We start from the raw sequence: 27,839 nt of genomic DNA on the forward strand, positions 1-27,839 counted from the left end.
GTGAGCAGAGTGCCCTGCTGGAAAAGAGCGCGCATCCGACCCCGCACTTTTCAACTGGGTTTCTCCAGACCCTCAGGCTCCACAGCAGGCCCAGTGGGCATGCGCAAGACCCTGACTCCTACTTCAACCCCACAGCACTTTTTTTTTTTTCAGATTACTATTTCTAAAATGTATTCTTAGTTGGAGGACAATCGCTTTACAATGTTGTGTTGCTGTACAAGCATGTAAATCAGCTATAAATGTACACATATCCCCTCCATCTTGACGCTCCTTCCCACCCCTGCCATTCCACCCCTCCAGGTCATCACAGAGCATGAAGCTGAGTTCTGGGCTATGCATCTGTTTCCTGCTAGCTATCCAATTTACACATAGTAGTGATATATGTCTGTGCTACTTTCTCAGTTTTTCAGTGCCCCGCTTCTCTTACTGTGTCCGTAAGTCTGTTCTCTATGTCTGAGCCTCTATTCTTGCCCTGGAAAAAGGTTCATCAATACCATCTTTCCAGATTCCATATATATATGTTAATATACGGTATTTGTTTTTCTCTTTCTGACTTACTTCACTCTGTATCACAGGCTCTAGGTTCATCTACTTCACTAGAACTGACTCAAATGTGTTCCTTTTTATGCAGTAACATTCCATTTTATATATTACCACAACTTCTTTATCCTTCCTCCGTCATCTAGGTTGCTTCCATGTCCTAGCTATTGTAAACAGTAGCAGGACTACTTTTATCTTGCTTATCATCTGGGCTTCTACTTTTATGTTTCAGTGAAAAAGGGATTCTACTGTTAAATAAAAATTAGAAGTTATTGAGCTTATTCTATCCCATCATTTTACAAAAGGAAATTGGCACAAGCATTTGACCAAAGTCACAAAGCTAGACGGTGGTGGGCTGGACCTCCTCCCCAGGCCAGCCTTCATACCACTGGCCCCAGCCCCTCGCTGCTCACACAGTTGGCCCTGGGCCTCTGGACTGGGTATGAGGGAGGGAAGTCCCTTTGGATCACCCTCCACCTCCCAATGCCTGGCTCTACTTCAAGGTCCGGCTTCCATGCCTGGCCAGGAGTCCTGGAATCTCCCACGCCCCTTCAAGTGGCAGGTCCAGTCTAAAGCCTGCGAGTGGAGAGGTTCCAGAGTCCTGTGCTCTGGGCAGGATTGTTTGCTGTCACAAAGCTGAGGGTGGAAGGAGGGGAGTGGGAGCTGGATGTGGATGGGGAAGTGGAGAGGGGGCAAGAGGTCATCTCTCTGGACAAGAGGCCCTATGGGGCAGTGAAAACCACTGGTCTAGGACCCAGGAAGCTTGAATTAAAACTTAGTCCCACCCCTCTCCAGCCTTGAGACCCTGTACAAGTTTCACCCGCTATGGGGCTCAGAACCTGCTAATATTAGCATGTTTATACCCACTGGCTTTTGCTCTGACATTCCCAGCTTACCTCCCCGTGACAAGCCCGGGTGGCATCCAGGTGGAGGTTGGGGTCATTCTGCACTGCATTCTGCAGCTGGACTCCAAGGGGCAACCTGATTAGACCACAACTTTGCTGAGGGTATGGGGGTGGGGGCTCAGGATGGTCACTGTGTGTTCCTTAGGAAGTGTGGTGTCTCTCTGGCACAAGGAGGAGGCTTTATACTATTGAGCAGGGTCATTTTCGCTCAGTCTGACCCAGACTAGGGGAGGGGAAGCAACAAGGAATCTTATCAGCATGCAGCCTTTTGAAGCGGGGTGCGTCAGGATGGGCACTTGTCCTCTGAAAGTCCTTCAAAAGGTTTTGAAAACCTCTAAACATTCTTAGGGTTTGCCACCATTATTATCATTTGCTGTCTGGCTTCTGATTATCAATTCCTTTGTAGACTGTCGTAGGAATCTGGCCCAGGGGCAGGCCTGGCGTGGGACTGGGATGGGGGAAGAAGGTCAGTAATACGCGAATTCTCTTAACACTGGTACGGAGGCGGGCGCTAGGTGGGGCCCACCTCCTTCGGTGCGGCTGGCGTCGCCACTTTAAGGCGGTGGCGGCGCGAGCAGGTCTATGGTAATGAGGCGCCGCCGCCGCGGCCGCTCTGCAGAGCTCGCCCGCCCGCCGGGGAGACGAGGGAACGTGGGGCTGGGCCCGGGGCCGCGGCGATAGCAGCAGCGGCGGCGGGGCCGCGGGGCACGAGCGGCCGGCGCGGGGCCGTCGGAGGCGCCCGGGGCCGGGCCGGGGTCCGGGTGCGCAGCTCCGGGGGAGCAGGTGGGCTATTCCGCGGGGGCGAGGGGCACTCTGAGGACCTCGGGGCGGCAGGGCCAAGGGCGCGCGGGCCCCGCGGGCGCCGCGGGCGCAGGTGGCGAGAGCCGGGTGTGCTAGTGGCAGCGCGGCGCCAGCCCGTGGTGGTCTGGGTGACCCGGGCGGGGGCAAGGCTTAGGGATCGGTGGGAGCTGGGGCGCGGGGGAACGGGCAGCGCCGGGCTCCGGTGAGGCTTCAAGGAGCAGGCCCCGCGGGGCGCAAAAGTAGCCCCCGGGGACTGGCGCCCCGGCCCGGGCATGAGGCGCGGCGGGGTCCGCAAGAGCGGGAGGAGGAGCCGCGGCCGCCGTTGACCCGGCCGGCCGGGAACGGGGAGAGATGCGGAGCCCGGCGGCCCGCGCCCCACTTCCAACACCGCTGCCGCCGCTACTGCTACTGCTGCTGCTGCCGCCACTACTGGGAGACCAAGTGGGGCCCTGTCGCTCCCTGGGGCCCGGCGGACGCGGCTCGTCGGGGGCCTGCGCTCCCGTGGGCTGGCTCTGTCCAGCTTCATCCTCGAACCTCTGGCTTTACACCAGCCGCTGCAGGGATGCGGGGACGGAACTGACTGGCCACCTGGTGCCTCACCATGATGGTCTGAGGGTCTGGTGTCCAGAATCCGGGGCCCACATCCCCCTGCCACCAGCGCCCGAAGGCTGCCCCTGGAGCTGTCGTCTTCTGGGCATAGGAGGCCACCTTTCCCCACAGGGCAAGCTTACCCTGCCCCAGGAGCACCTGTGCTTAAAGGCCCCACGGCTGAGATGCCAGTCCTGTAAGCTGGTGCAGGCCCCAGGTTTCAGGGCAGGGGACAGCTTATCAGAAGAGTCCATGGGTGGACGTCGGAAGAGGAATGTGAATACCGCCCCCCAGTTTCAGCCCCCCAGCTACCAGGCCACAGTGCCTGAGAACCAGCCAGCAGGTACTCCTGTGGCGTCTCTGCGGGCCATCGACCCAGATGAGGGCGAGGCAGGTCGACTGGAGTACACTATGGATGCCCTCTTCGATAGCCGCTCCAACCACTTCTTCTCCCTGGACCCGATCACTGGTGCAGTCACCACAGCCGAGGAGCTGGATCGTGAGACCAAGAGCACGCACGTCTTCAGGGTCACAGCGCAGGACCACGGCATGCCCCGACGCAGTGCCCTGGCCACACTTACCATCTTGGTGACTGACACCAATGATCACGACCCTGTATTTGAGCAGCAGGAGTACAAGGAGAGCCTCAGGGAAAACCTGGAAGTCGGCTATGAGGTGCTTACCGTCAGAGCCACAGATGGTGACGCCCCTCCCAATGCCAATATTCTGTACCGCCTGCTGGAGGGGTCTGGGGGCAGCCCCTCTGAAGTCTTTGAGATTGACCCTCGCTCTGGGGTCATCCGAACCCGAGGCCCCGTGGATCGGGAAGAGGTGGAATCCTACCAGTTGACGGTGGAAGCGAATGACCAGGGTCGGGACCCCGGTCCACGGACTGCCACAGCTGCCATTTTCCTGTCAGTGGAGGATGATAATGACAACGCCCCCCAGTTTAGTGAGAAGCGCTACGTGGTCCAGGTGCGGGAGGATGTGACCCCAGGAGCCGCGGTCCTCCGGGTCACGGCCTCAGATAGAGACAAAGGCAGCAATGCTCTGGTGCACTACAGCATCATGAGTGGCAACGCTCGGGGACAGTTTTACTTAGACGCCCAGACTGGGGCTCTGGACGTGGTGAGCCCTCTTGACTATGAGACGACCAAGGAATACACCCTACGGGTTCGGGCACAGGACGGAGGCCGCCCCCCTCTCTCCAACGTCTCTGGCTTGGTGACAGTGCAGGTCTTGGATATCAATGACAATGCTCCCATCTTCGTCAGCACCCCCTTCCAGGCTACCGTTCTGGAGAGTGTCCCCTTAGGCTACCTGGTCCTCCATGTCCAGGCCATTGATGCTGATGCGGGTGACAACGCCCGCCTAGAATACCGCCTTGCAGGGGTTGGACACGACTTTCCCTTCACCATCAACAATGGCACAGGCTGGATCTCTGTGGCAGCTGAGCTGGACCGGGAAGAGGTTGATTTCTACAGCTTTGGAGTAGAAGCCCGCGACCATGGCACCCCAGCACTCACTGCCTCGGCCAGTGTCAGCGTGACCATCCTGGATGTCAACGACAACAACCCAACCTTCACCCAACCAGAGTACACAGTGCGGCTCAATGAGGATGCAGCTGTGGGCACCAGCGTGGTGACGGTGTCGGCCGTGGACCGAGATGCCCACAGTGTCATCACCTACCAGATCACCAGCGGCAACACCCGAAACCGCTTCTCCATCACCAGCCAGAGCGGTGGGGGGCTGGTGTCCCTCGCCCTGCCACTGGACTACAAACTTGAGCGGCAGTATGTGCTGGCTGTCACTGCCTCCGACGGCACGAGGCAGGACACGGCACAAGTGGTGGTGAACGTCACCGATGCCAATACCCACCGCCCTGTCTTTCAGAGCTCCCACTACACGGTGAATATTAATGAGGACCGGCCAGCAGGCACCACAGTGGTGCTCATCAGTGCCACAGATGAGGACACGGGTGAGAATGCCCGCATCACCTACTTCATGGAGGACAGCATCCCCCAGTTCCGCATCGATGCGGACACAGGGGCCGTCACCACCCAGGCTGAGCTGGACTATGAGGACCAGGTGTCCTACACCCTGGCCATCACTGCCCGGGACAATGGCATTCCCCAGAAGTCCGACACCACCTACCTGGAGATCCTGGTGAATGACGTGAATGACAATGCCCCTCAGTTTCTGCGGGACTCCTACCAGGGCAGTGTCTATGAGGACGTGCCCCCCTTCACCAGCGTCCTGCAGATCTCAGCCACTGATCGTGACTCTGGCCTTAACGGCAGAGTCTTCTACACCTTCCAAGGGGGCGATGACGGAGACGGAGACTTTATCGTAGAGTCCACATCAGGCATCGTGCGAACACTGCGGAGGCTGGATCGTGAGAATGTGGCCCAGTACGTCTTGCGGGCATTCGCAGTGGACAAGGGGATGCCTCCAGCCCGCACGCCCATGGATGTGACAGTCACAGTGTTGGATGTCAATGATAACCCACCTGTTTTTGAGCAGGATGAGTTTGATGTGTTTGTGGAAGAGAACAGCCCCATTGGTCTGGCGGTGGCCCGGGTCACAGCCACTGACCCTGACGAAGGCACCAATGCTCAGATCATGTACCAGATCGTGGAGGGCAACATCCCTGAGGTCTTCCAACTGGACATCTTCTCCGGAGAGCTGACCGCTCTGGTGGACCTGGACTACGAGGACCGGCCTGAGTATGTCCTGGTCATCCAGGCCACGTCGGCTCCGCTGGTGAGCCGAGCTACAGTGCACGTCCGCCTGCTTGACCGCAATGACAACCCACCAGTGCTGGGCAACTTCGAGATCCTTTTCAACAACTATGTCACCAACCGATCAAGCAGCTTCCCTGGGGGTGCCATTGGCCGGGTGCCTGCCCACGACCCTGACATCTCAGACAGCCTGACTTACAGCTTCGAGCGGGGGAATGAACTCAGCCTGGTCCTCCTCAATGCGTCCACAGGCGAGCTGAGGCTGAGTCGGGCACTGGACAACAACCGACCTCTGGAGGCTGTCATGAGCGTGCTGGTGTCAGGTAAGGAAGGGCCCAGGCAACACTGGGGTGGAGTTGGCTCTTGGGGGAGGGCCTGGGCGGCCTTCTGATGAGGAACTGCTGACCCATCTCTTTACTTGGGACTGGCCCAGCGTTTGAGGGGTGCAAAGCAGCTGGGGACAGAGCCCGAGGAATCTTGGCAGCTGTGTGGGCCCTGCCTGCCACCCCAGGTTGGGCCGGGCTGCTTTGGTTGGCGGCCCCCTGCCTACCAGCCTGTGACATGGTGGGGGAAGTGTCGTGAGGCTGTCTTCTCTGTGGCTGCTGAGAATTGTGGCAAAAGGCTCTGGGGTCCAAGAGAGCTGGGGAGGGGTGGAGGGGACTGTGGCCTAGAGCAGCAAGCCACCCCTTCACGCCAGCCTGCCGCCTGCCTGCCGGCACGTCCCTGTGATCTCACATAGCCTTGGACAGAGCCGAGGCTGTGGGGGCACAGGGTTGCCCCCACGGGGTCAGGACCCTGTGGTTGGGCCCCTTCTGGCTCCCAGCTGAGCCACAGACCAGCTGAGGGGGACTTTGTCTAGGACATTCTTTTCCCTCCAGGCAGAAAGAGCCTGGCCTGGCCCCCCCCTTCAGAGCTTCCACAGGAAGTGAGGCCGGAGCTCATTGTTTCTGTCCAAACAGACCCCACTGTCAGAGGTGGTGGTTTGGGGTCCGGCTTGGGGGAAGGGCTGCAGCGGAGCCAGGGGCAGGCCACGGTGCTCCTGGGCCCCCTGCCTCCCCGAGGCCTGGCTGTTCTTAGACGCCAGGCCTTCCCACGGCCCGTGAGAGCCTGGGCTCAGGGGATGTGCTGTGGGGACCGTGATGAGCCAGGGCGCTAGTGGCCTCTGAGGGCAGAGCCCCCGGATCCAGTGGCAAGAGAACAGACTCCTGGGGCGTGGGAGCCTGGCCGGGACCCAGGCCGGGCATTCCAGCTGCTTGGCCAAGCGCTCAGCCTGCAGACTCCTGGACAGAAGGACTGGGGGAGGAGAGTCGGGGGGTGGGGTGAGCAACATTCTGTCTCTTCTGTTGGGAGCAGGGAGTGGACAACAGCGGCAGCAAGGAGGGCACCGGCCCCAGGTTGCCGAGCCCCTTCCCTGAGCCTGCGAACAGCTGGGACCCTTGTGAGGACTAACTGTTAGCTGTGCCTGGGGATGGGTGGGTCAGGGTACCCTCACTCGGACACATCAGAGTGGGGAGAAAGCTGCCTGGCCAGCCTCACTTCCACCCCAAGGAGTCCGGGCCTGGAGAGGAGTGAGGCGTGCAAGACTCAGGGTGTGGCTTCGGCCCCCTCCCCATTCATAGTCCTTTTGGGACAGATAACTCCCCTCGCAATCCTCAGGTGGCCATTGGAGCCAGGGCACGTGAGCTTTTAGAGGTCACGGACAGGCTCCATGCCTCTGGAAGCTTCAGTTCCTCTAGAGGGAGGAGGCGGGGGCTGGAGCTCTGCTATCTCGTGTCCTTCTCTGTGCTGGGAAGCAGTGGGGAGGGCTGGAGGGGAAGGGCCTCTCCCTCCTGCCTCCCCCAGTCCACCCTAGGTGACCAAGGGACGTGGGCAGAGGAGGCCCCACCCAGCCTTCGCGCTCCTACCCATGCAAAGCCCCAGACCTCGGCTCCCCTAGAATAGAGGGGGAGGCCTCGGCTGGCCCTCCAGCCCAGCCCCACCCTTTCCCCTCGGCCCTGACCCTTGGAGGCAGTCACCACGGCAACCCCAAAGTTCGGAGAGGCTGGGGCAGGGGAATCAACTGCTACTGCCTTTGTTTTCCCTCTCTTGTTCTTTGTCTCTTCTCTTTCCCACGTCTGCCCTTGGGGACCCTTCTGCACTGTCTCCTCCATGGTCCTCTCCCCATCTCCTGTGTGACTCTCTCCTCCTTTCCCACTTTCTCCCCTGCTGGCTCTTTTCCTGGGCCTTTGTCTTCCCCTGTTTGGCCTCTGTGTTTCTGCCTCTCTGATTTCCCCGTCTCTTGTTCCCTGGGACTTCAGCTGCCCCAGCATGGGCCGGGTGGCTCTCCTGAGGCCCGAATTCGCCTAACTCTGCCTCTTCCGAACTCTGCTTGGACACACAGGAGTGCCCGTCAATGGCCTGGTCATTCCTCGGACCCCTCCAGGCCTACAACTCCCACAGTGCATCTGCCAGGGGAAGGGAGGCCTGGCATCTAAATCTGCACCAGTCTGGGACTTGGCACTTTTGCAGGTGTGGCAGGCAAGGTTCTCATCACAGAGGGTGTTTCCTGGGGTCAGGGCCCATCCCCACCATCTTCTGCCCAAGAGGATGGCTCCAGCCATGCACCCCCCACCCTGGTTCCCACCGTTGCCTTTGCACCTGAAGGGTGACCCAGGTCAAGGCAGGAGAAAGGAACAAAGAGGAAGGAGAGAGCGGTCCATTGACTGCTGGGGTGGGGACACTAGCAGAGGGGGCAGGTGGCCACAGATGGTGGGCCAGATGGGAAGCAACAGACACGCTGGGTGAGGGGTGTAGGTGGGGCCTGGGCCGGCAGAGGGGCAACACAGGGAGGAGCGCGTGTTCCCAGGGCGGATGGCAGAGAGGTTCCTCTTGCCTGCCCCGCCCCTCCCCGGTCAGTTAGGAGGACTCTGTGCGGACTCTGGGCTCCTTCCTGCCCAGAGAAACTCTCACACCAAGGACTCACTGGGCACCAGGTACACAAGGGCCCTGGGCTGGCTCCAGAACTAAGTGCAGGGGGCTCTGAAAGAGGGAGGAAAGTGGAGCCTGAGGTCATAAATCTGAGCAGGCTCCCTGGAAAAGGTGAGTTTAGGGCGGGCTAGAAAACTAGGAGGAGTGTGGGCTGGTGGCTGGATAGTCCAGGTAGGAAGGAACAGCTTGTTCAGCAGCAGTCAAGAAAAGGAGGAGAGGAGTTAGTGATGACAACAGGCTTGCTGGTGAGAGCAGGCGGGCCTCACATTCTCAAGCAGTGAGGCTGGAGGGAAGGTGGGCAGGGGGCCGAGGCCACAGCTGAGATGTGTGTCTGGCTTCAGCCTTCCTAGCCGCTGGCGCAGTCAGCCACCTCAAGGTGCTATGACATAGAAGCAGAAGAATCTATTCCCAGATCCCTTTCCTACACCTGTGAGTGTGTGCGTGTGTGCGTGCTTAGTCACTAATCGTGTCCAAATCTTTTCGACCCTATGGACTGTAGCCTGCCAGGCTCCTCTGTCCATGGGATTCTCCAGGCAAGAATACTGGAGTGGGTTGACATGCTCTTCTCCAGAGGATCTTCCCAACCCAGGGATCAAACCCACATTTTGTGCATTACAGGTGGATTCTTTACCAACTGAGCCACCATGGAAGTCTTTTCCTACCTCTGTCCCACCTGAGAAACACTAACTCCTGCCCCATTCCTGCTAGGATGTCCTTTTAAATAACTACTTGCGCCTCCCTGCTGTGTTTTAAAGACCATTTCTTCATTAGGGAGATCAAATAGATTCTCATGAACATCTGACTGAATACTTACTAGGCGTAGAACATTGTAGTAAATAATAAGAATATCGCTTATAGCCCAATCAAGCCATTTCACTCACCGCTTGGCCTCCAGCTTTCATTTTGAGCTGAATAAAATCCATTGCCATGTATTTGTGCATTCAGGTGTGCCCGGTATTTCTGGGCTTAGTGTGTGTGGGTGGGGTGAGACACCAGAGTGTTAGTACTTAGCTGTTTATAAGTGAGTGTGTGGCCTGGGGGTGTGGCAGGCACTGGGTTTAATGCCATGAGCCAAGTGGGTGATGAGTAGCTGGAGGTCTAGGCCCAAAGGAGACGTCAGCTTAGTGGGGCTCTGTCTGGGGCTCAGGGTGGAAAGCTACCCAGGCCTTTCCATCTCTGGCCCCCCAGAACCCCACAACATCAGACCAGTGGGTGGTGCTGCCACTGGTAAGGTGGCTCAGCTAGATTTCCTGGGGTAGGGCCCCCCAGGCTACCCTCAGCAACTCAGGGAGTTGGGCGGGAAGAATGCTTTGTGTGGGGCGTTGCCATGGGGATAGCGGGCCTGCGCCCAAGCAGCCACGGGGCTTAGTGGGAGGGGGACTGGGTGGCCCACTGACCCAGTTCACCCTCCATTCTCTTCTGCAATGGGGGAGGGGGAACACAGCCAGGGTCAGGGTTGTAGTAGTGTTGAGATATAGAGGCTGAGTGGGCAGGAGAATTATATTTGTGGGCCTCTCGTGGTGCTCTCAGATGGCGGAGCCTCGTGGGTTGCTGTCTATGGGGTCGCACAGAGTCGGACATGACTGAAGTGACTTAGCAGCAGCAGCAGCAGCATGGTGCTCTGGGCCCTCTAGGGAGGTAAGAAAAAGGCACAATAAGATTCTCATGCAGGGAAGCACCTGGTCTGGTATTGATATGGGGGAGCAAACCCGTCTGTGGCTTGGGGCAGGGAAAGATGCACAAACATTAAAAGATGTGTCCATGCTTTCCAGTGGGCTTCCCTGGTGGCTCAGACCACCAAGAATCCACTTCCAATGCAGTAGACCTGGGTTCGATCCCTGGGTGGGGAAGATCCCCTGGAGAAGAGAATGGCAACCCACTCCAGTATTCTCGCCTAGGAAATCCCACGGACAGGGGAGCCTGGTGGGCTCCAGTCTATGGGGATGCAAAGAGTTGACAGGACCCAGCAATTAACACACACATGCTTTGCAACAGAGGGTTTCTGGAAAGTATGCAAAGAGAACTTCTGGAAATCAGTCCCCCTGAGTGCTGCTGGGGGCTGAGCCCTACTGGAGTGACTCTCCCTCAGGTGAGGCACACGTTGTCCTAAGGGCTCCTTTATGCCAGTTAGAAAAGAAGAGCCTTTCTTGGCACCTGGGCAGTGCAGGAGTGTGCGAGCAGGGTTCCGGCCCGCACGCATGCCCTCCTCCGGGTGCTGCTACCCGGAGCCAGACCTATGGCGTGGGCCCCCTGCCCTCCCTGGGTGCTGACCGTCTGGCCTCCCCACAGACGGCGTGCACAGCGTGACCGCTCAGTGCTCCCTGCGCGTCACGATCATCACCGACGAGATGCTGACGCACAGCATCACGCTGCGCCTGGAGGACATGTCGCCCGAGCGCTTCCTGTCGCCCCTGCTGGGCCTCTTCATCCAGGCAGTGGCCGCCACGCTGGCCACGCCCCCGGACCACGTGGTGGTCTTCAACGTGCAGCGGGACACCGACGCCCCCGGCAGCCACATCCTCAACGTGAGCCTGTCGGTGGGCCAGCCGCCGGGGCCCGGGGGCGGGCCGCCCTTCCTGCCCTCCGAGGACCTGCAGGAGCGCCTGTACCTCAACCGCAGCCTGCTGGCGGCCATCTCGGCGCAGCGCGTGCTGCCCTTCGACGACAACATCTGCCTGCGCGAGCCCTGCGAGAACTACATGCGCTGCGTGTCGGTGCTCCGCTTCGACTCCTCCGCGCCCTTCATCGCCTCCTCCTCTGTGCTCTTCCGGCCCATCCACCCGGTGGGCGGGCTGCGCTGCCGCTGCCCGCCGGGCTTCACCGGCGACTACTGCGAGACCGAGGTGGACCTCTGCTACTCACGGCCCTGCGGCCCCCACGGACGCTGCCGCAGCCGCGAGGGCGGCTACACCTGCCTCTGCCGCGACGGCTACACCGGTGAGCCCTCGCGGAGGGCGGGCAGGGCCTGGGGGCGGCCCCGGGAGGGGGGTTAAGGCTGCAGCCCAGCACGACCGAGCTAAGAACCGGGTAACCTCCTCCTCCTCCTCCTGCGGAGTGTGCAGGGTACACTGGCCATTCACTTGCTCTTTCACAGTCACCTGTTGAGAAAGGAAGAGGGGAGCCTTGTTTCTCCGTCTCCAACCCGCCCCCACCCCCACCCCCCAGATGGTGTGACTGAGGGCAGCGCTGGCGCTGCGGCCAGCCTGCTTGCATTTGTATCCCAGCTTTGACAAGAGCGGCTGGGTGACCTTGGGCAAGTTACTTAACCGCTCTGTGGCGTAGAATTTTTAAATGGGTGATGAATCTACTCCCATGACAAGGTGGTTGTGAGGATTAATTGAATTTAATACGGGTAAGAGAGCTGGCCTGTGGGAAGTGCTGGCTGTGATTTAAGGAAATAGTGAGATCAGGTGACTTGCCCCAGGTCTCACCTGGATTAGAGGTGAGGCTGCGCCTAGTACCTGCACTCTCCCAACTGATGAGCGAGTTACCTTTCCTTTCAGAGCCACAGCAGGTGCTTTTCTCCCCAGGTATTGAGGGGAAGGCACAGAAGAGCTGGGGAAACTGGTGGGGTTCAGGTGTGGGGATAGGGATTTTCAGATCCTCGCACCTGTGTGACGTGGTGCTCCACCCTTGCCCAGGTGTGTAAAGCAGGGCCTGACCAAGAGGCCTGTTGGCCTATTTCCAGGGATCTTTACACCCTGTCCCCAGACTCTCTCTGGGATCTCACTGCCTCTGCTTCCTGCTCCGGACCCCTCCCTGCAGCCTCCTGCTTTCCCTCAGGACATCCCCTGCTCTCCATGCCTTTCCTTCCCAGGGGCCTTAGGCCTTGCTCCCTCTCCCCCAGAGCCATGCCCACCCGCTTCGCCAGCCGTGGTAGGCCAGCCTTGCTGCCTCCCCTGCTGCATCTTCCTGCCCAGAACTTACCAGACTTGACTCCTCTCAGCTGCTGCTGTGGGTAGGGGGGAGCAGAGGGGTGGGTTTGGGGGAGGGGAGGGAAGTCTTTGTCCAAGAGGATGGGGTAGGGGGGTGCTTAGAGTAGGCGAACAACAGTTTCCATGGAAACTAGAGCTAGTCACTAGGCACTGGAGCTGAGAACCTATCTGTAGAATCTGGGAATGGGGAGGGAGAGAAAAGGGTGGATTTTTCCATCTGATGTTTGGGATTTTCAGCTCCTCCGTTCCAGCTCCCAGGGCTCAGTTCCCTACTGTCTCAACATCTCTCAAGTGCACAGAGGTCCTCAGTCTGAACACTAGTGCTCAGGGTGGGAGTTCTTGCCCCGTTTCTGGAGCATCCCCAGCTTCCCGCCCACACTATCCCACAACTCCAACAAATCCAAGTGGAAGCCTGGTCTCATCCCCAGGGAGGGAAGCTGATCTTGGTGCCTGTGAGGGACAAAAGCACCAGTGTGGGGTGGGGGTTGGCACTAGCCCTTGTGCTGCCCTGCAGGCCCTCTCATCCACAGGCATGCCCCCTGATGGGGCTAGAACACCCCCATGCTTGCTGGGTAGCCCTCACACCAAAGGCCACTAGGACTTGGACCTTGTGATCAGGGACCTCATAGGCCTGTGCTCTTAAGGTCCAAACGGGGGCATGGGAGGAACTGGGAGCCTCCAGGAACATGCAGGACAGCGCTATATGGGACTGTGGTGAGGATGGGCGAGTGCGCCAGGCAGGGCATCAGAGGAGCCAGGCTTTCACAGAGCTCAGAGGGCTGAGCACACAAGAGGAGGCAGGGGTACTGGAGGGATTCGAGTGTCACAGGAGTCATGGGAGACCACAGAGGGATCCCTGGGTGCGAAGGAGGCTGAGAGTCCCCGGCACCTGATGCTCACCTGCCTGACTTCTTGTCCAGGTGAGCACTGCGAAGTGAGTGCCCGCTCAGGCCGCTGCACCCCAGGCGTCTGCAAGAACGGGGGCACCTGTGTCAACCTGCTGGTGGGCGGCTTCAAGTGCGACTGCCCATCTGGAGACTTCGAGAAGCCCTTCTGCCAGGTGACCACGCGCAGCTTCCCTGCCCGCTCCTTCATCACCTTCCGGGGCCTGCGCCAGCGCTTCCACTTCACCCTGGCCCTCTCGTGAGTGCCTGGGCACTTAGAATAGGGGTCAGGGACAGCCTGGGGGGCCTCCTGTTGTGTGGATGAGGTGGGAAGTCGATCAGTGATGCTGTGCGGGGGTGGGGGAGGGAGTTGTTGGCAGAGCCAGGCCTGTACTTGGAGTTGTCCTGTACCCTTGGCTGGCAGGCCCCTCACCCGCCAGGGCCACCTACACTCCTCCCAACCCACCCTCAAGGGTGGGAGCCAGGATGCCAGGGTCGTGCCGCCAGTCCTGGTTTCTGCTCATCTTCCACGCTCTAGCCATGTGGCCCACAGCCTTCGCCCAGGAGTCAGCCCTCAGGAGATTTCTGAGTAGGACCAGGGCTGGTTAGGTGGCTGGGGTGCCAGCATCCAGGTGGGTGCCCCATTTCCTGCCCCTTCCCCAACTCCCACTCAGGTTTGCCACCAAGGAGCGCGACGGGCTGCTGCTGTACAACGGGCGCTTCAATGAGAAGCATGACTTCGTGGCCCTCGAGGTGATCCAGGAGCAGGTCCAGCTCACCTTTTCTGCAGGTGATCCCGTGGCCCCACGTCCTCGCACGTCTCCCCGAGTTCCTGTGTCTCTCTTCCCTTGACCCTGAGTCACACGCTCTCCCAGCCAAACCTGGGCGCAGCCCAACCGTGAGTGCCCAGCCCTCACCTGGTGTCCCAGCTCACCTGGGTCCTTTCCTCAGGGGAATCGACCACCACCGTGTCCCCGTTCGTGCCCGGAGGGGTCAGTGACGGCCAGTGGCACACGGTGCAGCTGAAGTACTACAATAAGGTGGGTGTGGGAGGGTCACGGAGGGAGAGGGCTCTGTCCTGGGCTCAGATTCCCTCCCACACCTGGGGGGCCCTGCCTTGCTGGGGGCTGGTTGTGATACGTCTAGCTGAACGGGGAGGAAGGGAGGGGTGGAACTTGTTGCCTCGCCGGGCATTCCCATCCTGCTAGGTAGTGCAGACACTTCCTATTCTGCTAGGTACAAACACAGGTGGACATTGAGGAAGGTGAATGGTCATGTGAGCACACATCTGTGTGCACGTGTACATGTGTATAGCACACGTGTGTGCGTGTGCAGCAGTACGCAAAGGGAGGGTGTATGTGCTGGTGTTTTCCTCCCTGCTGGCCCATGAGTGACCCTGGCCCACTCTTTCTCCTCTCTGCCCTTCCCTATCCACAGCCACTCTTGGGTCAGACGGGGCTCCCTCAGGGCCCATCCGAGCAGAAGGTAGCTATGGTGACCGTGGATGGCTGTGACACAGGGGTAGCCCTGCGCTTTGGAGCCATGCTGGGCAACTACTCCTGCGCTGCCCAGGGCACTCAGGGTGGCAGCAAGAAGTAAGGAGGGGAGAGGGCTTGGGGGTGCAGTGAGGTGTGGGGCCACACAGGGAGGGAGGGTTGTAAGGGGGGACTTTGGGGGCTCTGAAATGGGAGCCAATTCCTTTCTCTCACCTGGCTTCCCTTTGCCCCTGGTCAGCACTCTGCGCAGGGGCTGGGTGGGGGGCAAAGCCGGCAAGTCTGGGGGATTCGAGCTGGCCTTGGGCAGCAGTCTGATGAGAGCAGCTCCAGGGTGGGGCTCCCCTTCCCCTGACTGCTCGGCAGGGCCCCTAGGACCCCTGGCCTGGTGGCCAGGCTCAAGGAGAAAGAAGAGCTGGAAGCACCCAACTCGCCCTTACATCTTGGCTGTCTCCCCGCCCCCACCCCCACCCCACCCTCCAGGTCTCTGGACCTGACAGGGCCCCTGCTGCTGGGCGGGGTGCCGGACCTGCCCGAGAGCTTCCCTGTCCGCACCCGGCAGTTCGTGGGCTGCATGAGGAACCTGCAGGTGGACAGCCGCCACGTTGATATGGCTGACTTCATTGCCAACAACGGCACCCTGCCTGGTATGGGAGCCGGGGTCAGGCTGAATGCGGAGAGGTGGGATGTGCCTGGTGTGGGGGCCCCTGGAAGTGGAGGGCTCAAAGCCCCCTCTAACTACTGCCACAGGTTTTCTGTCGGGAGCCTCTGCCTGAGCACCCTTCTCCATTCTAGGGTGCCCTGCCAAGAAGAACGTGTGTGACAGCAACACTTGCCACAACGGGGGCACCTGTGTGAACCAGTGGGACGCATTCAGCTGCGAGTGCCCTCTGGGCTTTGGGGGCAAGAGCTGTGCCCAGGGTAGGTATGGGGGAAGCTGTCAGAGGTTGGGGCCTGGGAGCTGTCAGCAGTGCTGGGAACCCCAGCACGGTCGGGCCAGGCCCTGGGCAGGGCCCAGCTGAGCTTGGCTGTGGGTGGAAAAGCATGTCTGGGCAGCGCCCTGAGAGGGTTAGCACTGGAGACAAAGGGCCCAGTCAGAGGCAGGCCCGGGCACAGAGTGGGGTGGACCCGGAGCAGGTAGATGCTCTGGAGGGCGGGGCAGCTGGGGAGCCTGGGCACTAGGAGGGGCAGTACCCTGCCTCCCACGGAGCTACCCCCGCTGAACATCATACCCACTGGGGCACTCGGCCACTGCGCCCCTCAGAGTCTGCCTCTATCTGCCTCCCCAGAGATGGCCAACCCGCAGCGCTTCCTGGGCAGCAGCTTGCTGGCCTGGCATGGCCTCTCACTGCCCATCTCCCAGCCCTGGCACCTCAGCCTCATGTTCCGCACACGCCAGGCCAATGGTGTCCTGCTCCAGGCTGTCACCAGGGGGCGCAGCACCATCACTCTGCAGGTGATGCAGGGAGGGGTGGGGCAGGCGGGCCCTGGCACGGGTTATTGGTCAGAGCTGACTGGGCGGGGTCTTTCCTGGGAGAGAAAAGGCAGCTGGGTTCCTTTGGTGGATCACTGCTGCCATCTCTCGGGCCCACAGGAAATAATGCTTTTTCCTCCCTGGCCTCAGTTGGGCAGCAGGATGGGTTTGGTGGCCCAGGAAGGACAGTGGGCTGGAAGATGAGCTGATCAAGGCAGTCTGCTGACCCTCTTTTCTTCTGGTGCCAGCTTCGGGAGGGCCACGTGGTGCTGAGCGTGGAGGGCACGGGGCTCCAGGCCTCGTCTCTCCAGCTGGAGCCAGGCCGGGCTAATGATGGTGACTGGCACCATGCACAGCTGGCTCTGGGAGCCAGTGGAGGCCCTGGCCACGCCATCCTGTCCTTCGACTATGGGCAGCAGCGGGCAGAGGGCAACCTGGGCCCCCGGCTGCATGGGCTACACCTGAGCAACATTACCGTCGGGGGTGTTCCAGGGCCGGCCAGTGGTGTGGCCCGAGGCTTCCGGGGCTGTTTGCAGGTAAGCTTCCTGCTCTGCCTTCTCACCCTCCAACACTGAGAAGCCCATTCCACAAAGGGCAAACACCACTACTCTCTCCCTCCCAGGGTGTTCGGGTCAGCGAGACGCCTGAGGGCATCAGCAGTCTAGATCCCAGCCGTGGGGAGAGCATCAACGTGGAGCCAGGCTGCAGCCTGCCAGACCCCTGTGACTCGAACCCATGTCCTGCCAACAGCTACTGCAGTGACGACTGGGACAGCTATTCCTGCAGCTGTGATCCAGGTAGGCCAGGGATCCAGGGAAATGGGACAGGTCAGCAGGTGTGGGGCGGGGCGAGGGCTCACTCTGGCTTTGCCATGTGACCTGGGGCTAGTCACCTCACCCCTCTGAGCCTCTCATCCTGCACTGCAGAGCCACAGCCAGCTGGGATAGCTGCTCAGAATAGAAGGAGGTGAATGAAGGCAGGTTTGAAGAAAATGCCAGGAGAAGGTGGGGACTGAGCCTCTGTTGTCCTTCTGGTTGGTCCCAGGTTACTATGGTGACAACTGCACTAATGTGTGTGACCTGAACCCATGCGAGCATCAGTCCGTGTGTACCCGAAAGCCCAGTGCTCCCCATGGCTATACCTGCGAGTGTCCCCCCAGTTACCTCGGGCCATACTGTGAGACCAGGTATGTAGATCTGTGCAGGCAGCAGCAGGCCCCAGGGCCTACTGCCGATGTCCACTGTGTCCCTCAGAGCCCTGGGAGCCTGGCTGGGCCACGGCTAGAGTCAGAAGGGCCACACGTGGCTACAGGGTGGCTGGAGGAGCTCGTTCCTCCCTGGTCCCTTCTCCGCAGGATTGACCAACCTTGTCCCCGAGGCTGGTGGGGACACCCCACGTGTGGCCCGTGCAACTGCGATGTCAGCAAAGGCTTCGATCCCGACTGCAACAAGACAAGCGGCGAGTGCCACTGCAAGGTGACCGCCCTGACCCAGGCCTCCACAGCGGCTGCCGCGGCCGCCGTTCTGTGCTTCCTGGGCCCTTGGGGGGTGGGCGGCGGAAGAAGCCTCCCCACAGAGCGCTGAGGGCTATGTGCCTTTGAGCCACTGGCGCGGGCCAGTGGTTGTTTGTCCTTGTGTGTCTTGGGGTGCAGAGGGGGCCAGGACCTATACTTAATCGGTGAGCTCTGGGCCAGCTGTACTGGTTGTTTGCGGCCCATTCTAATTGATTGGTGTCTCACTAGTGGGTTAAACTCCGAATCACGACCAGCTAATAGATACTTTGAATGTACCGTTCTTGGGGGTCAGGGAGCCTCTCTCCAGAGGGGCCACAGTGAGAGGATCCGTGAGCACCCAGGGAAGAGAGCTTGAGCCAGCGACCGCGTGTCCCTTCTCCCTCTCAGGAGAACCACTACCGGCCCCCTGGCAGCCCCGCCTGCCTCCTCTGTGACTGCTACCCCACAGGCTCTCTGTCCCGAGTCTGTGACCCTGAGGAGGGCCAGTGTCCATGCAAGCCAGGCGTCATTGGGCGCCAGTGTGATCGCTGTGACAACCCTTTTGCGGAGGTCACCACCAACGGCTGTGAAGGTAGGGCACTTGAGATGGGTGGGTGGCCCTCCCTGCCGTGTGCCAGGCCCCAGTGTCCCAGGGAGGCCAGGAGCCGGGACGGGTTGCAGACCTGAGGCTGCCTTGGGAGGGCTGGGGAGCCCGGCCATCGCTATAGGGGGACAGCTGCTCCTGAGTGACGGTGCACTTCCTTGCAGTGAATTACGACAGCTGCCCGAGGGCCATCGAGGCTGGGATCTGGTGGCCCCGTACCCGCTTTGGGCTGCCTGCCGCTGCCCCCTGTCCCAAAGGCTCCTTCGGTAGGTGCTGGAGGCCCGGAACATGAAATAGAGGACTTGGCCTTTATCACTAGAGTGAGGGTGGGGAGCCCCTGGCTGCAGATCCTGTGACCCCACAACTTCTGGCCTCCAGGTCTGGGGGATTCCATGTCCCATGCTTCTTTGGCTCAATGCTCCCCTGTTCCCAAGTTTGCCTGGATGAAAGGTGTCTATGTTTTGGACTTGTAACAAAAGTGCTGAAAACCTGCAGCGTGCCTGGCACGGGGCTGGGTACTAGAGGTTCAAAGATGAGTTACACTGGTTGCTATCCTCAACTCACCGCCTCGTACTGGAGTCATGCCACTCCAGAAAGACGGCCTGGGGAGCCGGGGACATGGGGTGCTGTCCCAGGGGAGCTGCAGGATGCAGGCTGGCACTGACCCTTGGACTGACCATGAGCAGAAATCAGAAACAGAGAGTGTGTGGCAGAAAGTTCAAGGTGGTGGCCGGAGTAGGGCAGCCGAGTCCAGGGGCTCAGGGGCCACATGCCGTGCACTCCTGTAGCCCTCCTGTGGGTTGGTCTCACAGAGGTTTTGGCTCTGGTGGTCAACACACGCTGGGATACTGGACAGCAGGGCCCTTGTCTGCTAGTCTCCTGTCTCTGGTCCATGGGGGCTAGCCCCTGGCAGAACTCAGCGAGGTCTCTCCCTGAGGCCTGCCCTCCTGGCTGCCTTCCCCCAGGGACTGCGGTGCGCCACTGTGATGAGCACAGAGGGTGGCTTCCCCCAAACCTCTTCAACTGCACATCGGTCACCTTCTCAGAGCTGAAGGGATTTGTAAGTGAACCTTTTCCTCTCCATCTCCTTGCCCCTCACCCAGTCTTCACCCAGGATGACTTGCCCGCTTCCCCAGTTTGGAGAAAGGGGACTCCGACGAGTCCAGCTCCTGCCTCTGGGGGCCCCTTCCCGAGTCCTTTTACTCTGGAGTTCCAGTTCTACCTCTGGGAGCCTCGCTGTCCCCTTCCTGTGCTGACCCCACTGCCTGTCTTGGTTGCAGGCTGAGCGGCTGCAGAGAAACGAGTCAGGCCTGGACTCGGGGCGCTCCCAGCGGCTGGCCCTGCTCCTGCGCAATGCTACCCAACACACGGCTGGCTACTTTGGCAGTGACGTCAAGGTGGCCTATCAGCTGGCCACGCGGCTGCTGGCCCACGAGAGTGCCCAGCGAGGCTTTGGGCTGTCCGCCACGCAGGATGTACACTTCACCGAGGTGGGGCTCGGAGTGGGCAGGGAAGGCGGGGTGGGAGGAGGTCATGGTGAGTGAGCCGGCTCCTGGTAACCTCGGGGCAGAGTGGGGGGCACTCCCCTCCCTGCTTTTAGGGAGCTCCCGGCCATCATGAGGCCCCCTGAGGCATGGCCCAGCACATGGGTCATTTAGAGCACCTCTTCCCAATCCTTTTCAAAGCATGGTACCCATAGAGAATAATGTTTGTACGAGGACCCGGTCTGACCAGGCTCGCCAGAGGAGGGGTCCCCCCCACTGGGCCAGGACAGGGAGGAACCCGCATCAAATAATCCATGTGGGCAGAGGCACAGGCCCTGGGAAGCTGTTAGAGGAGTAAGGATTAGTGGGCGGGGCATGGTGGGGGGTGAGCCAGGGCTGGTCTAGGACGGGCTGGTGGGGACAAGAAGTGAGGCCGTGTGCACAGCCTGCTGTAACCGTGCCCACCCTAGAATCTGCTGCGCGTGGGCAGCGCCCTCCTGGATGCGGCCAACAAGCGGCACTGGGAGCTGATCCAGCAGACGGAGGGCGGCACTGCCTGGCTGCTGCAGCACTATGAGGCCTATGCCAGCGCTCTGGCCCAGAACATGCGGCACACCTACCTGAGCCCCTTCACCATCGTCACACCCAACATTGGTGAGGCTGCCACCGGCCCAGAGAGGGTGTGTGCAGGGCCGTGCCAGGGGCCTGCTGCTCTCGCTGAGGGTCTGACCTGTGCCCTCTCCCTAGTCATCTCTGTCGTTCGCTTGGACAAGGGGAACTTCGCTGGGGCCAAGCTGCCCCGCTATGAGGCACTGCGGGGGGAGCGGCCCCCAGACCTGGAGACAATGGTCATTCTGCCTGAGTCTGTCTTCAGAGGTCAGTGGGGGCTGAGGGGTGGGTCAGGGGGCCAGGTTGGGGTGTCTGTGAAGGACCCAGCTGAGCAGACAATGTCCCGATCCCAGAAACGCCCCCTGTGGTCAGACCCGCGGGCCCCGGAGAGCCCCAGGAGCCGGAGGAGCTGGCTCGGCGGCAGCGGCGGCACCCAGAGCTGAGCCAGGGTGAGGCTGTGGCCAGCGTCATCATCTACCGCACCCTGGCCGGGCTGCTGCCCCATAACTACGACCCAGACAAGCGCAGCCTGAGGTGAGTGGCCGGGGAGACAAGGAGTGGGGGGGGGTGCCTGTCAGTGGGTGAGCCACAGAGATGGACCAGGGGTTGGCAGCATCTCAGCGTGATAAGAAGAGCCCTCCAGTCACACGGCTTCCCAGGTGGCGCTAGTGGTAAAGACCCCACCTGCTAATGCGGGAGACATGAAATGTGGGTTTGATCCCGGGGTTGAGAAGATCCCCCTGGAGGAGGGCATGGCAACCCACTCTGGTATTCTTGCCTGGAGAATCCCATGGACAGAGGAGCCTGGCGGGCTACAGTCCATAGGGTCGTACAGAGTTGGGCACGACTAAAGCAACTTAGCATGCGTGCATGGCATTCACACAAATACTGTGGTGACTGTGTGCCTGCCTGCCCAGAGTTCCCAAACGCCCCGTCATCAACACACCCGTGGTGAGCATCAGCGTCCATGACGATGAGGAGCTCCTGCCCCGTGCTTTGGACAAGCCAGTCACGGTGCAGTTCCGGCTGCTGGAGACGGAGGAGCGCACCAAACCCATCTGTGTCTTCTGGAACCACTCGATCCTGTGAGCCTGCACTGCCCTGTGCCCCAGGGCTGTGGGCAGAACCCCCAGGCCCCAGTGCACCCCACCCTCCTGTCTCCTGACCCTGCCTCCCTCACACAGGGTCAGTGGCACTGGTGGCTGGTCAGCCCGAGGCTGTGAAGTCGTCTTCCGCAACGAGAGCCACGTCAGCTGCCAGTGCAACCATATGACGAGCTTCGCTGTGCTCATGGACGTGTCTCGGCGTGAGGTTGGGCCCACAGGGGTGGGGGTGGGCAGCCGCAGGGCTGGGGGTGGGAGCCCAGGGCTCTGGACTGGGTGCTCAGACCCTGCCCTTCCTAATCCCCCTGGTTCTCTGCCACCCACCCCTGCAGAATGGGGAGATCCTGCCACTGAAGACGCTGACATATGTGGCCCTTGGGGTCACCCTGGCCGCCCTCCTGCTCACTTTCCTCTTCCTTGCTGTCCTGCGCGCCCTGCGCTCCAACCAGCATGGCATCCGACGGAATCTGACGGCTGCCCTGGGCCTGGCTCAGCTGGTCTTCCTCCTGGGAATCAACCAGGCTGACCTCCCTGTAAGATGTTCCTCCTCACCAGAAACCTTCCCCAGTGTCCCCCGCTCTCATGATCCCGTGTCAGTCCTCCCCAGCGTTCCCCTCAATCCCTGCTTCTGCAGCCATGAGGGGTAAAGAGCTAGCCTGGGGCCTAGCGCATGGCTTCCACCGCTCCAGCTCCCCCTGGTTCCCCAGCACGCCCTAGAGGTACCTTCCTATGGCCCAGACTCCCCCCTGGAGCAGCGTCCAGCACCCAGGCTCTCCTCTCCAGTCTGGTGAGAGCAGAGCCCACATCCTGGGTGTGGCCTGGGCACTGACCGGGCACGGCCTGGGCCCTCAGTTTGCCTGCACAGTCATTGCCATCCTGCTGCACTTCCTGTACCTCTGCACCTTCTCCTGGGCTCTGCTGGAGGCCTTGCACCTGTACCGGGCGCTCACCGAGGTGCGGGATGTCAATGCCGGCCCCATGCGATTCTACTACATGCTGGGCTGGGGCGTGCCCGCATTCATCACAGGTACCCCCCGCCCCCAGCCCGGGTCTTGAGGTCTACATCCCTCGGGCCTCAGTGCACCTTTATTCCACCTTCTCCCACGTACATCCCAGGCCCAGAGGCCCCACATCCCTACGCCCCTGACCAACTTCTCCACAAGCATCCCTCTCGTTTAACTCGGTGCCTGGGAGCCCCACCCAGGGAGAGGGTCCCCTAGGCTGGAGAGGATGGCATGGACAGAGGGTGGGCAGAACCCTTCCTCCCCTGCACCTGGCCCTTGGAGCCCACTTGACCGCTTGACTGATTCCCAAGTCCCTTGACCACCCCTCCCCGCTGCTGTCACTGCACTCCCAGGTCTAGCCGTGGGCCTGGACCCGGAGGGCTATGGGAACCCCGACTTCTGCTGGCTTTCCATCCACGACATACTCATATGGAGTTTCACCGGCCCCGTGGCCTTTGTGGTCTCGGTAAGTGCTACAGAGTGCCTGGGGGTGGGGCAGAGCAGGTTAAGCGTGACCTCAGGCTCCCCTTTAGGAATGGCGGAGGCCTCCCGGGGGGTTGGATGGAAGCCATCTGTGTCCTGATGATCCCCCCTTACACCCCCTCCTCCCCTGCCAGATGAGTGTCTTCCTGTACATCCTGGCGGCCCGGGCTTCCTGCGCTGCCCAGCGGCAGGGCTTTGAGAAGAAAGGCCCTGTGTGAGTATGGGCTGGGGGTGCCTGGGCGGTGGACGGGCACCGGCGTGGGGGCCCTCGCAGCCAGACTCACAGCCCACCCCTGTCCCCAGCTCGGGCCTGCGGCCCTCCTTCGCTGTCCTGCTGCTGCTGAGTGCCACGTGGCTGCTGGCACTGCTGTCCGTCAACAGTGACACCCTCCTCTTCCACTACCTCTTCGCTGCTTCCAACTGTGTCCAGGTACCGGCCCGGCCCACGCCCTGTGGGAGGCCGCTGGAGTTGTGTGTGTGTGGGAAGCTTGACTAGGAGGTACCTCAGTCAGCACTTACAGTTGCTGCTTCTCGCCTGTCAGGGCCCCTTCATCTTCCTCTCCTACGTGGTGCTTAGCAAGGAGGTCCGGAAAGCACTCAAGTTTGCCTGCAGCCGCAAGCCCAGCCCTGACCCTGCTCTGACCACCAAGTCCACCCTGACCTCGGTGAGGGGGCCAGGGTTCCGGGAGGTGGAGGGGTCGTGGCGGGTATGAGGCAGGGGAGAGGCAGGAGGCCCAAGGAGCCCATTCTCTGTGCTTTTTGTCCCACTTTTTCTCCATCCTTACACCCTTTCCTGAAAGGAGGAAGGGGTGGTGAGATGGTGTGTGTGACCTGGGAAGACGGGGCAGGGTTGGGGGTGAGGGAGGGGGATGCTGACTTGGGAGAGATGGGAGTGGAGCATAGGAGAAAGTGGCCGAGACAGGTCATCAGTGCACCACACCTGAGAGTCCCTCGTGCGTCTTGGGAAATCTGTGTCTCCCAGGGTGCTCTCAGGAGAGCCATCTTTTGCTAACAAGCCCTTAGACAGCCAAGTGCAGGGTATTTGGGATGCACAGAACTGGCACAGCTACAGCAGAGCTACAGCCACTACTAGGCCCTGAAATGGGGGGCAGCAGCACTACTAGGCCCTGAAATGGGGGGCAGCAGAGACGTAGTGCCTCTCCCTTCAGTCCTCGGTACATGGTGGGTAGAATATAGGGCAGCTCCCTCAGCCCTTCCACTTCCCAGCCTGGGCCACCCCGTCCCACTGCCCAGCGTACTGACCTGTCTGTTCCCCACTTAGTCCTACAACTGCTCCAGCCCCTACGGGGATGGAAGGCTGTACCAGCCCTACGGAGACTCAGCCGGCTCCCTGCACAGCGCCAGCCGCTCGGGCAAGAGTCAGCCCAGCTACATCCCCTTCTTGCTGAGGTGAGGTCTTCTGGCAAGGCGGGGTGGCGGGCGGCGGGCTGGGGAGAGAGGAAGGGCACCAGGCCTGCTAGACCCAGGCCAGGCGGCTAGGAGTTGAGTAGCACACACCGTGGCTGACACGCTGGCAGCTTGAACCTAGAAGCGGTGAGGGACATGGGACAGGAACGGGAAAACCCAGGGCAGATAAGAGAATGAGACGCAGGGTGAGGAGCCAGGCTGATGCCTCCAGTGTGTCTTGTCTTCTTAGGGAGGAGTCTACACTGAACCCTGGCCAAGGGCCCCCTGGCCTGGGGGACCCTGGTGGCCTGTTCCTGGAAGGTCAAAACCAGCAGCATGGTGAGGACGGAATCTCCTGATGGCCAGTGGCGGGTGGAGGCCCAGCCACCCAGCTTTTACTGAGGGTGGGTGGTGGCAGATGGGCTGTCCGTGACCTCTCCCCCACCTGCTAGATCCAGACACAGACTCCGACAGTGACCTGTCCCTGGAGGATGACCAGAGCGGCTCCTATGCATCTACCCACTCATCAGACAGCGAGGAGGAGGAAGAGGAAGAGGAGAGGGAGGCAGCCTTCCCTGGAGAACCGGGCTGGGACAGCCTGCTAGGGCCTGGGGCCGAGAGACTGCCCCTGCACAGTACCCCTAAGGGTGGGCCAGGGCAGGGCTGTGGCCTCTGGGGGCAGTGGGAGGGCAGAGGGGCTGGGATTTCTGGGAGGTGAGACTGGGGTGGTGATTCTCCCGACTGCCTTCTCTGGGCCTTATCTACTTCCTCTGTCCACCAGATGGGGGCCTGGGGCCCGGGAAGGTCCCCTGGCCAGGAGACTTTGGGACCACAGCAAAGGAAGGTGGTGGCAACGGGGCCTCTGAGGAGCGGCCACGAGAGAATGGAGATGCCCTGACTTGGGAGGGGTCCCTGGGCCCCCTTCCAGGCCCTTCTGCCCAGCCTCACAAAGGTGAGTGGGGTATGCACAGCTGCATGCTCTCCATCAACAGCCCCCACCTCACACCAGCCTGTGGGCAGTGGGCGTGCTCCTTCCACCTGCCCCTCATGGTGCCCACCCTCTGGCCCACAGGTATCCTCAAGAAGAAGTGTCTGCCCACCATCAGTGAGAAGAGCAGCCTCCTCCGGCTACCCCCCGAGCAAGGCACCACATCTTCTCGGGGCTCCTCAGCCAGCGAGGGCAGCCGGGGTGGGCTCCCTCCCCGCCCTCCCCCCCGGCAGAGCCTCCAGGAGCAGCTGAATGGGGTCATGCCCATTGCCATGAGCATCAAAGCGGGCACGGTGGATGAGGACTCGTCAGGCTCCGAGTGAGTGTGGCTGGGTGGGTGGATCAGGGTGCAGCCCCGCAGAGGCCCTGCCTCCAGACCTCCCCCAGGCCACCCTGGCTGGCAGCAGACTGTGGTCCGGGGCCCTTCAGGCCACGTGCCCACAGACATGGTGCCCCACGGGGTCGGCCCAGCCTGGCGTCGGGTAGAGCGGGGGAGGGCAGGGAGCTGGGGTTGCTTTTCTGTTTCCTTCTTCGGGGAAAGCTTCTCCCTGTCTCCTCTGCTCTGACTAACCCTCCGTCTGCCTTGTCTGTCACTTTGCTTTCCTGCCTCTCCAGATTTCTCTTCTTTAACTTCCTGCATTAACCCTGGGCCGTGGCTCCTACACCCTGAGGCTCCCTTACCTTCCCCAGCTGCACTCATGCCCCCACTCCTGTCTTGTGCTTTATTCTGCCCCTGCTCCCCCGCCTGCCTGCCTGCAGCAGCGACGAAACGTCCATCTGAGGAGCCTGGGCCTTGCCGGGAGGGGCATCCCCCCACCCCAGGCCATCTAGTGCCAACTCCCTTCCCCATCATCCCCCTCACTGCACTTTGGACCCCTGGGGCCAACATCTCCAAGACAAAGTTTTTCAGAAAAGAGGAAAAAAAAAAAAGATTTAAAAAAGGATCTCCACTCTTCATGACTTCAGGGATTAATTTTTTTTATACGCTGGAAACTGACGCCCCTTTCCCTCCCCTAAGAGGCTAGGACCCCCCAGGATGCTCTCCCAGCCTCTCCTCAGTTTCCCATCTGCTGTGCCTCTGGGAGGAGAGGGACTCTTGGGGGGCCTGCCCCCCTCATCTGCCATCACCAAAAGGAAAGGACGAAGCCACATGCACCCAGGGCATCATGCCCTCTGGGCTGCACCGGGTGGGCCTCAGCGTGGCAAGGGTGGCGGGACAGAGGGCGCTCCTCACTCTGCCCGTGCTGCCACCTCCAGGAACTGCAAAAGCCCTGTCCGGAGAGGGGGCAGAAGGACTCGGCGCCCCCGGACCCCCAAATGCTGCATGAACACATTCTGAGGGGAACCCGTGCCCCTGGGTGGCGGCCGGGACACCCCCACCCCTCTCCTTGTCCTGGACTCCAGCCGTGCGCTGCAGCCCGGGTGTTTGCTCAGTTCGCTGACCCAAAAGTGCTTCATTTCCCTGCCTGCCCCGTGCTGGGCAAGGCCAGTCACGTGTTCAGTTGCGCTTCTTTGCTATTATGTGGGTGGGATAGGGAGGAGGAAGACTGAAGGGAGTCGGGTCGCCCCCTGCGGGCTCCAGCTCAGGTCTGGAGTCCAGGATCCTGTGTCCACTCTCCCTCCTCCGGGACCAGACAAACCCCACTGACCTGCTGTGGCCTCTGAGACATGTTCTATTTTTATCTCCTTCTTGAAATTGGCTCTCTTCTTCAAAAGACCAAGTCCTGTTCCTTTTTCTCCCCCTCACCACCCAGCTCCCTGCGAAGAGAGAGTTAATATATATTTTTTATTTATTTGCTTGTTGTGTTGGGATGGGTCCAGTCCCGGGGGTCTGACATGGCCATCACAGGTTGGGTGTGTACCCAGCAGTCCTGGCAAGGGCGCCTGAGGCCCTTGCCCTTGCTCCAGGCTGTCATCTCCCCGCCCCTCCTCTTCCTCCTTGGTTTTGCCAGCTGCTATTCATTGGAGTCACCATTTACACTAAACATGGATTCCAGACTTGTCACCGACTTTCCTCTGGAGCAGGTGGCTAGAAAAAGAGGCTCTGAGTAGAGAAAATATTCCTATTTCTCATTTGTAAGGCTGGTCTCTGGTTTTTCTGCCATGGAGTCTCCCCCCGGCCTCTCCCCTGGGCAATTCCTGCAAAAGGTTAAAAACTTAACTGGTTTTTACTACTGATGACTTGATTTAAAAAAATACCAAGATGCTGGATGCTAACTTGATATTAACCATCTGATTGTACAGTCTGGTTGTTACTGTAAATATGGTAGCATTTTGTGTTGTTTTTTCATTTCTCCATACTCTGAATAAACTAGTTCTGTGCGGGCTGAGCACCGT

General features: G+C 60.5%; 1 protein-coding gene across 3 annotated transcripts; it reads left to right on the forward strand.

The window, feature by feature from the left end:
* The first annotated feature begins 2,119 nt into the window (after positions 1-2,119).
* Positions 2,120-27,832, forward strand: CELSR2 (cadherin EGF LAG seven-pass G-type receptor 2). Of its 3 annotated transcripts, none has more exons than XM_088835541.1 (34): positions 2,120-5,898; positions 10,832-11,479; positions 13,398-13,620; positions 14,036-14,151; positions 14,313-14,401; positions 14,799-14,956; positions 15,338-15,501; positions 15,650-15,775; positions 16,144-16,310; positions 16,577-16,864; positions 16,951-17,125; positions 17,373-17,514; positions 17,683-17,803; positions 18,229-18,412; positions 18,589-18,690; positions 19,390-19,484; positions 19,705-19,914; positions 20,379-20,562; positions 20,656-20,784; positions 20,871-21,051; positions 21,435-21,602; positions 21,702-21,828; positions 21,953-22,153; positions 22,473-22,647; positions 22,978-23,090; positions 23,242-23,321; positions 23,411-23,537; positions 23,650-23,772; positions 24,390-24,517; positions 24,765-24,853; positions 24,967-25,161; positions 25,296-25,466; positions 25,587-25,821; positions 26,760-27,832. In XM_088835541.1, the coding sequence occupies exons 1-34, from the start codon at positions 2,598-2,600 to the stop codon at positions 26,839-26,841; spliced, it is 8,817 nt and encodes a 2,938-aa protein (XP_088691667.1). In that variant the 5' UTR covers positions 2,120-2,597; the 3' UTR covers positions 26,842-27,832. The 3 variants fall into 3 exon arrangements, with proteins under 3 accessions (XP_088691667.1, XP_055259888.2, XP_055259889.2); XM_055403913.2 differs by having other exon boundaries at positions 2,121-5,898; positions 26,262-26,803; XM_055403914.2 differs by having other exon boundaries at positions 2,121-5,898; positions 26,521-26,803.
* The last annotated feature ends 7 nt before the right edge of the window (positions 27,833-27,839 follow it).

The sequence above is a fragment of the Moschus berezovskii genome, chromosome 4, assembly GCF_049115385.1.
Source record: "Moschus berezovskii isolate FMDL1 chromosome 4, NW_MosBer_1.0, whole genome shotgun sequence".
Taxonomy (NCBI): domain Eukaryota; kingdom Metazoa; phylum Chordata; class Mammalia; order Artiodactyla; family Moschidae; genus Moschus; species Moschus berezovskii.